We start from the raw sequence: 14,526 nt of genomic DNA, 5'->3' as shown, positions 1-14,526 counted from the left end.
ATATGTTGCTTGTAACCCATTACTTTGCCTATAACTGTTTTTAATCAAATATGTGCTGTACGAAGCAGAGTGTGCATGGAAATACACTCTACCATTCTATACCACTGCAGTGTTAGGTGTTTGGAACAGATCACATTAGAAGCAGTTCAGAATAACTCCTGCCCATATTTCAGTGAGGCAAAGTCCATGCAAAGATGAGAATAACATCAAGGGATTGATGTGTGTAGTTCAAAACACAGAAAGAGATGCATATAATTTTTTAGATTATTAGAGAATTCCTGCATATGTGTAAAGAGGAAAGAGAACAATAGTAGCAGAGATTACAGAAATCAAAAATGTATCTTTTGAGACATCACTTCTAATGGCTGCCCTATTTATTTTGTATTTATGGTTGTGTGTGTGCCTACTTGAGTTGTATGTGTCTTGTGTGCATACAGGTGCTCATGGAGGTCAGAGGGTGTTGGATCTCCCAGACTGGAGTTATAGTTAGGAGGCACCTGATTTGGGTGCTGGGAATTAACCTTGGGTTTTCTGCAAGGGCAGTAAACAATTTGATCACTAAGACATCTCTCTAGTGGCAGACACTGACATCTTTGCTATGTCCAGTGGATGGCCCTACATGAAAAGTTACATGGACAGCACAAATGAGGTTGCTGGGTTTAATAAAACAAGATCCAAATTGGAGCAGGTAGGGATGTAGGGAAGATCTGGGAAGAGTTAGGGCTAAATATGATTAACAGGAAATGCTCAAGAATCAACAAATAATTGAAAAATAAAAATATTTACCATACTATTTCTTACAGAGAGGCTGAGAGCCCTATAATTTAATGGGGGTCAGTCTTGAGACCTCAGTCCTCGGAAATTCCAAGAGGCTCTTCATTTGTTTCCTCATCAGAATCAATGCAATAACAATCACCAGAAAAACAATAAAAACCAACGCTAAAATCTGCATAGTAATTATCACGTGGCTATTGGTAGAGTAAAAAAAAAAAAAGATGTGAAATGATGATTTTGCAGATCAAGTGTTATGACCAATAGTGGTCTTTTCTTTAAAGTCTTGCTTAGTTTAAAAAGGGAGCTCCCATGCTCCTCTAGGAACAGACACGGTAATGCCTAAAGCGGAAAACACTGCGTAGAGTGGCGTTCTCGGCAGTTGCCCAGCTTCTCAGGAAGTGGCACCTTGGTTTTCAGTGGTTACTCCTTCATAAAAAACAGCGATGCCGTGGAAGACTGCTGCAGGGCATTCTCAAGTGTGCAAAATCAAGACAGACGTTGCCTCGGCTGGTGTCGAATGCTTTGGGACACCTGTGCTGAAGAGTAGTGGGTGTCGGAATTGTTCTCTGAGTTTCATTTTTTAGTACCTTGCTCTGTACAACTGTCCAGGAACCGGTTGCTCTAAGTGACGTTTGGAAGTTGTAAAATGTTTTTATTTCACCATGTGTATTCTAAGATTTCAGAGTAAATAACTTAAGGAAAGGGTCTGTTTCTCAAGACCAAACTGAACATTCAGCTTTACCTGTGATTATGTTAAGAGCAGTCGGGAATGGCTTTTTTTCTTTACTTACCTGTACCCCCTGGGTAACTTACGAGATGCTGTGTCTTCACACAGGGCGTTGTTACCGAGCCCAAGGAAGCAACTCAAGCACTAGCTTCTGTGACTAAGTGGTCACTGGTCTATCAGAGGCTGTGAGACTCTCTGTGACCACGGAACAGATGCAGTTAACTTACTTTTAATGCCTGCTATCATTTATCTTCTAATTCTCATAGTTTAAAAATCACTAAGAGCGTGAGCGAATTTCAAATTTGAATGCAGTGAGATGATTCTAATTATCCGTTAGCTTCATTTTATAGATTTAGTAAGGAGGAAACAGAGTATGTTAGTGTTCTGATTCATATTTCATTTATGACAAAGGGCCTCAGAATATTCTACAGTTAAAAGATACATAAAAAGGATATTTTTCCAATGGCATATGGAAGAATGGTGTAGCCTGTCATTCTGAATATATTTATCCTGAAAACAGGAAATGATAAATAATTTAGCTCATTCTTACAGATGAATTAGGAACTTAGAAAAGTTTCTGCCTATAAAATTTTCACTAACTCAATATTTTTTGCTCGTTTCATCCTGTTCCAGGAATGGCCTTTCAGCTATCCAATCTGTAAAACTGACAATATTCTCCATAAATATTCATAACATCTATGATGAGAAGTGGCTTATGTCTTAAATAAATTCAAAAGTGGATAACTTGAACCAAATTGCAAGAATGCTTTTTTCTAAGTCCTCATATTTGGACACTATATTTTTTGTATATTATCTATTAGGTTCTCTTCTACCACACCAAAAATCATAATCTAAAAAAATAGCAAGAATGCTAACATGTTTGATGTCTTCTTGCCTTTTAGGCTAGACACGCTCTTTGACTGGCACATGCTAATTTTCAAGCCCAAAGTGTCCCAGACTATGAGCAGAAACTTGGTTATTTCTAAAGCTTAAATGACGCTCAGATAATTACCTGTACTCAACATTAAAAGAATACCAATAATATGTATACAGAAGCGCATATTAATAACCTCTTTATTGTAAACAGTGCATATTATCTATAGTGAATCAAGTGCACATTAATAATCTTTTTACTGAAAACAGTGTTTCTATAGTGAAACAAACCCATGCCTTGATGGCTGCCATCTTAATGTACTATTAAAGCAAAGTATACACTTAATTTATGGCATCTATACTTAATATTCTTCCATATTAAAAACAAAAGCTGCACACATACATTGAAGGTAGGCTACATTCTCTCATGTCTGAACTTCTCCCATCAGTTAAGAAATATACTCTATACTGAAAACGCATTTATTTGAAGTTGTGACCTAACACAGTGGATTAAGGCTTAGACAATATTTACTTTACTGCACTTCGATTCAGAAAGGGCCATATGCGAGGGTACGATCCTGACCGACTTCACACATTTTTATAGTACACCGGCAGAAAGAATTACATTGAAGGCACAAATATAAAACAGCTACAAACCAAGCTGTGGCGTTATAATTGGTAAAAGCCCGTAGTTAATATATTTGGATAAATAGCTGAAGTCAGCAGCAAAGTGGTTAAACATTTGTGATTTGATTTTATCTCAGCTTGGAATGTGGTTGGAGTGTCCCACTTCTAACAACTGTTTGCTAAGTTAAGGCTTTTAGTGTTTACACAGTGTTGAATGAAGCAGCCTGGCCACCAGATGTGATTGCTTGCCCCAGACTGGGTGTTTTTCAGTCAGATCACTGTCCTCACAGCCCCTGTTCCAACCTTCTTCCTCAGGACATCCACCAGCCTTTCTAACCTAAGGACGGGCAGGGGAAAGAGAAAAAGAAAAAGAAAAGTGCAATTATTATCGAGAATATTCTGGCTGCAGTGAAGAGCATGTGCTTGTGACCAGCTCATTCCGGTAGTCATGTTAAGAAACAAGCATTGCTGTGAGTGAGAGACACACAGAGTGCTAAGAATCTGAGGTTAAAAAAACAGTACAGCATGAATTTTAACTCAGATTCTTGATTATGTTAGTTAGATGTCACACAAAGTATACAGACCACTCGTCTGAATATATTTATCTACTTGCATAAAAGTTGTGGATGAATTATCTACTAAAGACAAGATGGCCTGTCAAGCAAAGAGGAGCTTCAAGCAGGTATCTGTAAGAGAACCACATCTTTCAATACAGACATCTAAGCAGACTGAGGTTGGTCCTTAGCTGAATAAATGGTGCATTAGTTGGTAGACAGCACAGCTCTTGCACAGCAAATCACTTTCTTCTTCACAGTCAGCTGATTAAAATAAAGACATGTAAAATTTAATGTTCTAGTAGCATGGGAATAAAACGTACATGGGATTTGACATGGATACAATCAGACTTCTAGTGCTATATACTTTTTTTAAAGTTCCTATTCTGAGTAGTACACACTAGGAGTTACCTATATACATGCTTTTTGGTCAGAGAAAAGTGATCTTTTGGGTTGATTAAAAACCTGCTAATTAAACTGACAACCACCTAACGTTCAGATGTGGATTCTGTAGTGCTCTTCAGCTATTGTATGGAGAAAAAGCGTACTCTTGTGGACCAGCCAACTCTGCTTAACAAAAGATGATGGAGTCAGAACAGCAGTTCAGTTTTTTTTCTTTTCTTTATTAGAAGCACAAAAACTCAGCCAAACCTCTCTCTTGATGTCATAGACAGAAAAACCTTCTTTATAAATGAGAACCAATGGTCTTGTGTTCCCTCCACAGAGACCAGTGAGCAACAGTCTTTTCTGCTCCCCTGTGCCTCATTTATATGGCCCTTCACAAATAAACAAAGTACAGAGCAAGACACTAAAGACTGAGAGCGCAGTAAGGGACAGACAATCAACTGCATGCAGCATTGGAAACCAGAGCACATTTAGTGGATGACTGCGCATAGCAGGAATCCTCCTATCAGTGATGAGGGCCATGACACACACACCCAGGACCCTGGGAGTCTTGGGTTAGAAATGTAACAATGGTCTCAAGAGTGAAATGTAAATCTTACTCGTTTATTATTATACCTTTTTTTCAGCTTTATAAATTAAATGTGGATAAGGCAGAGCCACTAAAAACAGTCTAGGGGTACAAATACCTGACTTAGGCCAGGCAGCGGTGGTGGTGGCGCACGCCTTTAATCCCAGCAGTCGGGAGGCAGAGCCAGGCGGATCTCTGTGAGTTCAAGGCCAGCCGGGTCTACAGAGTGAGTTCCAGGAAAGGCGCAAAGCTACACAGAGAAAACCTGTTTCAAAAAACCAAAAAACAAAAAACACCTGACTTAGACAATTCATGGAAAAATCCATTGCATTCACCGATTAGCCTGTTTTTACTGCACATTGCCAAGTGGTGAAACGGACCTACCTGACAAACTCCAAAGATTTCAATTGATGGGAGTACATAAATCTTTTAAGGCAAAGCTTTATTAACTTGAATTGTGGAAGGGGGTATACCAGTTCTAGGGTGAATTAAAAATACTAAAAATTTATTGTTAAATTCCAGTTATGACTTTAATTAACTTCTTTTGGGGCTATATTAGGATCAAATCCAGGGTTTTGTGCATTCTAGGCAAGTGCTATAGCACTGAACTAAAACCCAAGGTCTTGAACCAACTCATAACAAATTATTCCCAGGAGAAATCTTAGCAAATCATTAATAATATTTCAAGCCATTACTAACATAAAATATTGTTTTTCAGTTAATGAAATATATCCCTGCCTCATATCATTCATAATACTAAGCAGTAAGAAAAGTTCCTTATAAAAATGAAAGTAAGTCCTATGATGTATTATAATTACTATTACTATAAAACCAGACTCAGTAGGATACCAAATTGCTCGAACAAATCTATGCAGTACTTCTTTTTGGCTTTTTCTTTACAGATAACATGTCTTACTTTTCTTTCCTCTATACATTCGGATATCTTGCTAAGGTAAGAGGTTAGGAGGAAATACTTAAATATCATGTTTTGCAATGTCTCTACCATATTTCAACAACAAGTGCATCAACCACATTCTCAGCCTATCCAGGTTAAATGGTTTATGAAAATTTGATCTCAAAAATGAGAAAAATGTCAACTATTCCATTTTGTAAGAATGCTCTGACTTCTGAAACACAATGAAGCTCCTATTTCTTCTGTAGGGATGGAATACACCTGCCAATCCGAGGCTGTGCCAACAGGAAGGTTTGTGTGTACGCTCAACATCTTACAGGATTTGCCTGTAGGCTAGTCTTTACCACCCTATTTTACAAAATATCATGGAGCTCACTAAAATAGGCCCCAACTGTTTAGTATTAACCAATAACATATTCATGAGGGTTTCACGGGACAGGAAAGGGCTATAGTGAGGACTAGGCAGTTTGAATCTGAAGTAACTGAAGGACTGACTGACAAAAACTCTCAGAATGGCTGTGAGGCAAATTGTGATAAATCTGGGCCTTCTTTCCTTGTTTTTATCTTGAAGACATTTCTGTTAATGTTTAGGTTACCAGAATCCTATAAATTTCAGATCACATGGTAATGGATAATCTGTCTTAGTAGGGTCATTATACCCATCTCCTAGGTCAAATTAAAAAAGAATTTGCTGGCACATTTAACTTCTTTTAAGCAAGCACACTTTGCAAAAAAGCAAATTCATGCTAATTCATTTAGAAAATAATACATGGTTAAAATCTATTATTTGTTTTAATGGAATTTCTATACAACTTGAAGACTGAATTTACAACTATTTCGGTAGAAATCCTATTTTTCCAATTGAGAATTTAATCTTTCCTTTGTAGTTATATAATTACATATGCACTATAATGAAATTAGCTTTTCCATAAAATTGTAATCTGTAAGTTATTTATCACTTTTATGTGTTTTGCTCCCATGTTTCACTATGAAGGAGTCCTGTGACATATTTTGTATGTACATAATAGTAAATGAGGAATGCCTATGTGCCAAGAAATGTTCACTATACCTCTACAGAGACGATATTATAATCAGAAGGCGGCAGAAACAAAGGCTACTTAGGGGAACTGATCGGTGCCATGCAGGCAGTGGGTTTTGGAGTTGGCATGTAATGCTGGGCCTGACGACTGAAGTCCCTCATCTCTCCAACGTATTATGCTTGAAAAAATTACCAAAGCCCTCCCTCTGCATTCTGTCTGAATTGCTCTAGGATTGAATTACTATTATTAACTGGAAATTTATTGCAACGGGATAGGACAGAACAATTCCTCAACATTAACTGACTTGTATCCAAGTAAATAGTTTGCACACAGGAGCCACCTCTTCCCCCTTCAGTACTAGGTTTGAGGCCAGCGAAAGCAAGGCAAACGCTCTGCAAGTGGAATACGTCCCAGATTCTTTCACTTTTGAATTTAAGATGGAGTCTCACGAGTTGCTCAGGTTGGCCTCGAACTCATTCTGTAAGACCAGATACAGTAAGAATTCTTGTACTCTCATATTAATTAATATGGAAATTATTTTCTAAAGTGGGACTCAAACTAAGCCTAGTGGCACCAGCCTATAATCCCAACAACTCATGAGGCTATGATTTCTGTGGTTTCTGACATTCCCAGGAGACACAATTTCACAGTAAACTCCCTGATCCTCTGGCTCTCACTAAATTTCTTTTACTATTATGACTATTTTTCTTATATTAGACTTTTAAATGGTGACCTAACTTAATTACCTTTGCTTTACGTGTGTGTGTGTGTGTGTGTGTGTGTGTGTGTGTGTGTACATGCATGCATGTGTGTGGAGGCTAGAGGTTGACATTGAGGTCTTCCTCCATTTTTTTTCACCTTATTTTTTGAGACAAGGTCCCTCACTGAACCTGGAGCTCATTGATTCATTTAAGGTATAGAGACTGGCTAGAGATTACCTTCACCTATAGATAAGATGGCTCCTTATCCTGAAGAATATCAGTGAGTTCTACAATCTGAATGGCACTGAACTTTAAAATTAAAAATGGCTAACACTGTAAATTTTTAAAATTTTACTACAATAACAGTATCAGGCTTGGAGAGATGTCTCTGTGGTTAGGAACACTTGCTCTTGCAGTGGACCCAAGTTCAGCCCTCAGCACCTCAAGTGGCTCACAACCACATGAATCTCTAGTTCCAGAGGATCTTATGCCCTCTTCAGGCACAAGCCAGCACACGCACATATACAATAAATAAACAATAAATTTAAACCATCATAGACTTGAAGGCCTTAACTAGAGCTGCAGCAATGCAAATGGGAATATGGGGGATGACTGGGAAGATATGTGAACATAGGCTCAAACGTACTTAGTGACTTTGGAGGGTAGTGAGAGAAAAGCAGGAGAGGCAAGAAGGTTAACTCCAGGTGTCTAGTATCGGTGACTAGGTAAACAGGAATACTCAGAGGCAATGTAGAGGAAATATCAGATTTCTGCTAGGAGCTCTCCCTGTGAAGATTAGTTTTGTTAGATACTCGTAAATATTAGGGTTTGTTGAGACATGTATGTGGGGATGTTAAGCAAAGGCTTGGATACAAGAGTTTGTGATGCAGGTTGACTTCTGTTTAGTCAACAAATATCTTATGAGCGATTAGGAGCAAGGTGAGAAAGATCACCTCATCAACACATCACTGGCGAATGTTCTATAGTGAGAGATTAAGCACAGCCATCAAATAGCATCTAGTTTGATATAGAAGTAGAGGGCAGGTCTGCAAAGGTTACTGTGGAATGCTTGAAGTAGTATTAAAAAATAAGAATAAAATAATCACCTCAAAAAAGGTGGAGTGGGAAGTGAGCAAGGGTGGCGTATTAGTTGGGGTGACTATTGTTGTGATGAAACACCATGACCAAAAGCAACTTGGGGAGGAAAGGGTTTATTTAGCTAACACTTCTACATCATTGTTTATCATCAATGGAAGTCAGGACAGGAATTCGAATAGGGAAGGAACTTGGATGCAGGAGCTGATGTAAAGGTCATGAATGGGTGTTGCTTATTGGCTTGCTCCCCACGGTTTGCTCAGTCTGCTTTCTTAAAGAACCCAGGACCACACCAGCCCAGGAGTAGCACCACCACAATTGGCTGGGCCCTCCCTCATCAATCACTAAGAAAATGCCTTACAGTCTGATCTTATGGAGGCATTTTCTCAATTAAGGTTCCCTCGTTTCCGATAACTCTACCTTGTGACAAACTGACGCAGATTAGCCAGCGCTAATGGGCATTCCAGACAGAGGAAATAACATACGAAGGTCCAGAGATAGGAAAAACTTGGTGTGTAATAAGTACTACCAGAGCTATGGTTTGTCAGGATGATGGACTATGAGGTGGAAGACAGAAGGGCATGAGATCAACCAGGCAGGTCACAGGTAGGTTCTATTCTAGTTTCCAATAAAAGCCACAGGAATGAATGAAAAAGTCTAGAGCAGTGATTCTCAACCTATGGGTCTTGACCCCTTTGAGGTCAAATGACCTTTTCACAGGGGTCTCATATCAGATATCCTACATATCAGATATTTGCATTATGATTCATAACAGTGGCAAAATTACAGTTCTAAAGTAGCAACAAAATAATTTTATGGTTGTGGGTCACCACAACATGAGGAACTGTATTAAATGCCTGCAGCATTAGGAAGGTTGAGAACCTAGAACCACTGTTCTAGAGGAAGAAATAAGAAAAGCAGAAGAGGGATTGGAAGAGTGATAAACCAAGATGAAGCCAGTATACAAAATAAAAATTTGAAAAGAATTTGAGAAAGAGAGAAGTAAAACATGGACCAAAGATGATGTGCTGTCACAGAACAAAGTGTGAGTACTTCAAGAAGGGAGTAATTAACAGGGTGAGGTGGTGGTTTAAAGAAAGTTGAAGCAGCCTAGCATGGTGGGTAGTGCACGCCTTTAATCTCTCTGGAAGGCAGAGGCAGGTGAATATCAATGAGTTCAAGACCACCTTAGTCTACATAGCAAGTTCCAGGCCAGCCAAGGCTACATAGTGAGAACCTGTCTCAAAATAACAACACACAAACACACACATACAAACAGGGTGGAAATGGAAGATCCCTATTTATTTGACAGAGAAAATGTCAATCATTTGGGTATCGTTTTCAATGGTTGTCCAAGCAGGGTAAAGCATAACCAGAATATTCAAAAACTGAAAAGCAAAGACAGGCTTTTATATGAAAGCTCACCCAGCAAGTAAAGAGGGTTGTAGCCACTAGGGGATGTCTTAAAAAGAAGATGGGAATATATCTATGGATCATGGAAAAGGAGACCATGGAAAGATTTAAAAAACCGAAGGGAGAAAGACGACAGGTCTCAGAGGGTGGTGTCACAGCAGGATTTGTAGGTTAATCTCTGGAAAAATGACTGGACAAGGTTTCCTTGGGGACTAACAGGGAAGAGTTGAGGCGGAAACAGCTGTGGACAATTTTGTAGGTGTGGAGGAAGATAACTGTCAGAAATCATGGCAGCTAGATTCAGTTTTTCCCATGGAGTAGGAGACACAGATTTCTGATGAAAACACAGAGGGAAAATTCTGGGAAAGAACAATAAGGGTTTAATGGACTAAGTGGGGGAAATGACCATGGCTCTGTGACAGGATTGCTGCGTGGCACTGAAGACCCATCTCTATGTGGTGAGAGACGACAGTTTTGTAGGAGACACTGGCCATTATATTAGTATATAATTATAATAGTACATAATTATATCAGTATATAATTATAATAGTACATAATTATATCAGTATAACTTTCATTTCTCCATCAGCTATGCATGCTGCGAGTGGAAGTGGGAAGGGAAAATTATAGGAGTAATTCAGATTATGACTTATATGGCTTATATGACTTAGAAAGGCATGAGTATAATATAAGGAGACTCAAGTGTCTTGGGAAGAAAGTGACTCAACCTAAATCCATATTATCTAAAGAAAGCAAGTCTATAAAGTCTTGTTAGTCTAGGGAAAAATGGAGGGGACAAGTAACTGGTGTCTGAATTTGTGTTGAGACTAAAAAGCAAGAGTAGTTGGAATAGACTGTGATAACTGTCAGAGAAGCAATGTTGCTCTCAGGATCTTTTAGAGGTAGAAAATTTCTGAGCAATGACACTATCTAGAAGGGACAAAAGAATAAGGCATGTCATTCATGTACCAAAGATTCTCAGTATACATGCAGAAGGTGAAGTAGGGAGTAAGATATTAAATTGGGTACCTGAAATCCACATCAAGTGGTCAGTATTGATTAGGGACTCAGTAGAAATCACTGAGGAAAGGAGAGGGATAGACAGTGAGAGAGGGAGATGCTGTCAACCCAAGAAGGATTTATTTATTTATTTTTTAATGGATACAAGAGAGATAAAAGTAGTAATAGGGAAGCAAAAGAATTCTCTCTCTCTCTCTCTCTCTGTGTGTGTGTGTGTGTATGCATGCGTGCACTTGTTTAGGGGTGTGTGTAGGGTGGATGGATACGTGTGTGTGTGTGTGTGTGTGTGTGTGTGTGTGTGTGTGTGTGTGTTTGCATGCATGAAGCGGTAAGGTTCATCTCAGCTATTGCTTCTTAGGAGTCAGCCTTCTTTTCTAAAGACAGTATCTGTCAACAGGATCTGGGGCTCGCCAATTAGTCTAGGTTGGCTGGCCATTGAGTTCCAGAGGTCTTCCCACTTTCTCTGCCTGACCAGGACTAAATGCATGCACCACAAGGTTCAACTTTTTGGATGGATTTCGGGGCTCAAACTCAGGTCCTCCTCATACCTGTATAGCAAGTACTTTATGGACCAAGCTCTTTCTCCAGCCCCTTATAAGAGGTATGGAGAAAGATTCCTGCCAGTGGGTAAAGAGATATTTTTGGGGCTTTTGCCTGTAATACCAGCATTCAGGATCCCGAGGCAAGAGGACTGCCATAAATTCAAGGTCAGCCTGTGCTACAGAGTGAGAGACTCTGTCTCAAGAAACCACACAGAAATGCACAGAAAGAAATATCCTTGGTCAGTTTGAGTTTTAGGTGGAGTGTGAGTCCAGTGTATTCAGGGCAGAAGTTGCTGACAGACAAAAAGAAGTAACAATGGGATGAAGTTTTCAGATGCAGACAGAAAAGAGCCATGGTCAGAGGGAGAGGCAGGAAGGATTGATAGATATAAAGAACCAAATGGAAGAAGATAAATGACAGGGCTTATCCACTTTCCCCGTGCAGAAGCTGCAACACTCGAAACCAAGGGATTCTTGCTCAGCTTGAGCCTAACTGAAACATATGACTGTGGACAACACAGACTCATATAAAATGTACAAACATACATATTTATAAAGACGTGGTCATAGAAAGAACATATACACATATGCTCACAGAAGGACACACAGTAATGGGCTATCAAATGAGAAAAGAAGTCAGAACACTCACATTTGAAGTGAAAAGGCAGAAGTGGACGCAGGTGCAAAAATGGGCAGAGAAACCAGAGTGAATGAAGAAGAAACAAGGAGACAAAAGTAGTAAAAACCGGGAAGCTGAATACTAATTGCATGGCCACAAACTTACTTTCTATTCTGGGAGAAAAGCTACCTTCTTACAACTTCCCTACCTGTATTAAATCACCTGATTGATTTCCTATATAAAGTATTGTCAACATGTTGGAGAGTTCTCAAGTCTTCACCACGTTTCATTTTTTTCCAGTCTAAAAGTTGCCTTCAAATGGCTTTATTTAAAGTTAATAGATGGCTCACATTATTGTCTCTTCCCTGCATGTTCATTATTATGCCTCATGTTTTAACAACACCCAGCCATATACAATCATACAGTCTGACCACTACAAAAAGAAACTGCAATGTCTGTCTCCCTAGAACTGCATGTTTATTCCTATGTATCACAGTCATTTCCATGACTGGCTTAAATGGAGCCTAGAGGCAAAGCATTAACCCATTAATACTCCAGCCGACCTGGTGAACAAAGTCAAGCCGCCACTCTGGACACATACAGTTTTTGTGTACGTATATATGCGCTTTCTGGAGTGGATGCTTCCTAAGTTGCCCTATTTTACGTGAAGTCACAATGAGGCCTAGTACAGCCTCAAACTCTCAATCTTCCCGGATGCTGGGATTATAGGCACACACATGATGATGTTCAGCTACCATGACTATTTTTGTATCAGCTGTTTCCTGCTGTATAATAACCTCAAAGTCACTGCCTTGAAACAAAAGCTACTTTGAGTTATGTCCATTTGAGGTGGGCAAGTAGGCAGTTTGTCTGTGAGCCTTGCCTAAAATTACTCATGCAGCTAGGGGACCAGGCCTCACATTTGGTCTGCTTTATTGATAGCACCCGTTCTTCCTTCTTCTCACCTCTTTGTGGTGTGACACACACCTGTGTGCTCCCATGGGGAGGTGTCTGTGGAGGTCAGGGGTTGCTGTCAGCATGTGTTCCGCCATAGCTTCCCCACTTCACTGTTTGAGATTGGGGCTCTCACTGAGGCTGGGATGCACCATTATCAACCAGGCTGGCCAGCCAGCAAGCCTTCAGGATCAACCCTCCACTGTCCACCCAACACTGAGATGCCAGGTATGCACAACCCTCCCAAAGGTTCCCTGTGGCGATATTGTGTTCCCCAAAATATTGTGCACCCTAATAAACTTATCTGGGGTCAGAGAACAGAACAGCCACTAGATATGGAGGCCAGAAAATGGTGGCACACACGCCTTTAATCCTAGCATTCCAGAGGCAGAGATCTGCCTGGATCTCTGTGAGTTCAAAGCCTCACTGGAAACAGCCAGGCATGGTGACTTATACCTTTAATCCCAGGAAGTGATGGCAGAAAGCAGAAAGGTACATAAGGCATGAAAACCAGGAACTAGAGCCTGGTTAAGCGTTTAGGCTTTTAGCAGCACTTCAGCTGAGATCCATTTGGATGAGGACTCAGAGGCTTCCAGTCTGAGGAAACAGGATCAGCTGAGGAATTGGCAAGGTGAGGTAGCTGTGGCTTGTTCTGCTTCTCTGATCTTCCAGCGTTCACTCCAATACCTGGCTCCAGGTTTGTTTTTATTAATAAGACCTGCTAACAATTTGTGCTACAGTTCCCCATCAAGGAAATCATTTTTATTGTGTTAATACAGCAATGCTCCATCGCATAACTGAAATATTAGTGACTGAAAAAGCTTGTTTCACAACATTATAGTCTGGGCATTTGTTTGTACTCCCCTTATTGCCCATTATTCCAGTTGTTGGGTTGTTCTCGCCTTCTTCTTCTCTGTTAGGAAGCACAGGGCTAATATTTAGTGTGGTTAACTTGCCCATGGACATAAACAATAAGCACCGTACTTCAACAAAACATAACATTATTAACTTTGACTTAAAATTATTTCTAAATAAATAATCTAAGTGAAGTATACATAATTTTGTAACCTCTACTATCACACGATAATACTTTAGAAATAAAGCTTTCAACAATATTATGACTCTAGAATAATTTGAGGTCATGCTTTCCCTATACTTCACACACATGTGTGTGTCTATGTTTGTGCATACACCAAGGTGTGTGTGTGTGTGTGTGTGTGTGTGTGTGTGTGTGTGTGTGTGTAGGTAAGAGGACAACTTTGTGAGATGGTTACTTGGTTTTCTCCTCCCACCTTTCTGTGGGCTCTAGGGATAGAACTAGGTTGTCAGGCTTCATGGCAAATACCTTCTACCTGCTGAGGTAACTTGCTAGCTCTAAGCTCTTATTCCTAAGTGGCTCTTCTCACTTGTTCTACACAAGTTTGTAGGGATGTCTACTGCACATACGTGTCATATGAAACCCTGTCACAATTCAAAATTGTGTGCAAAGTTGGACCATAAAGCAATTCTCAGCCACAGAAAATTGAGACCTGTTTAGCTGCCTATTATTCCTTTTTCATGTGGCCATAAGATTTTTAAACATGGACAAGAACTATGTTAGATAGGAAAATACTGAGAAAGTGGCAAAACAACTATGTTCAGACCTCATAATTCCTGGGTCATTTTATTTAACAAGCTTCAGTTAGCAGATGTAAAGTAATA

The 14,526-nt window shown here is 39.7% G+C and overlaps 1 protein-coding gene across 5 annotated transcripts in view; it reads right to left on the bottom strand.

The window, feature by feature from the left end:
* Mipol1 (mirror-image polydactyly 1) overlaps positions 1-14,526 on the bottom strand; it is a 297,757-nt gene that overhangs the window by 13,650 nt on the left and 269,581 nt on the right. For 2 of the 5 annotated variants that reach the window (XM_052738573.1, XM_052738574.1), the window contains one exon: positions 2,546-3,338. The exons of the other annotated variants lie outside the window; for them this stretch is intronic. In XM_052738573.1, coding sequence (XP_052594533.1) covers positions 3,272-3,338 — 67 coding nt within the window. In that variant the 3' untranslated portion in view covers positions 2,546-3,271. Of the gene's footprint in view, positions 1-2,545; positions 3,339-14,526 lie in introns of those variants that run through there. 5 annotated transcript variants of the gene reach the window in all.

Source organism: Peromyscus californicus, unplaced genomic scaffold, assembly GCF_007827085.1.
Source record: "Peromyscus californicus insignis strain IS unplaced genomic scaffold, ASM782708v3 Scaffold_15__1_contigs__length_86483966, whole genome shotgun sequence".
NCBI classification, from domain to species: domain Eukaryota; kingdom Metazoa; phylum Chordata; class Mammalia; order Rodentia; family Cricetidae; genus Peromyscus; species Peromyscus californicus.
The sequence above is the reverse complement of the archived record's forward strand: the minus strand, read 5'-3'. Positions and strand labels throughout refer to the sequence as shown.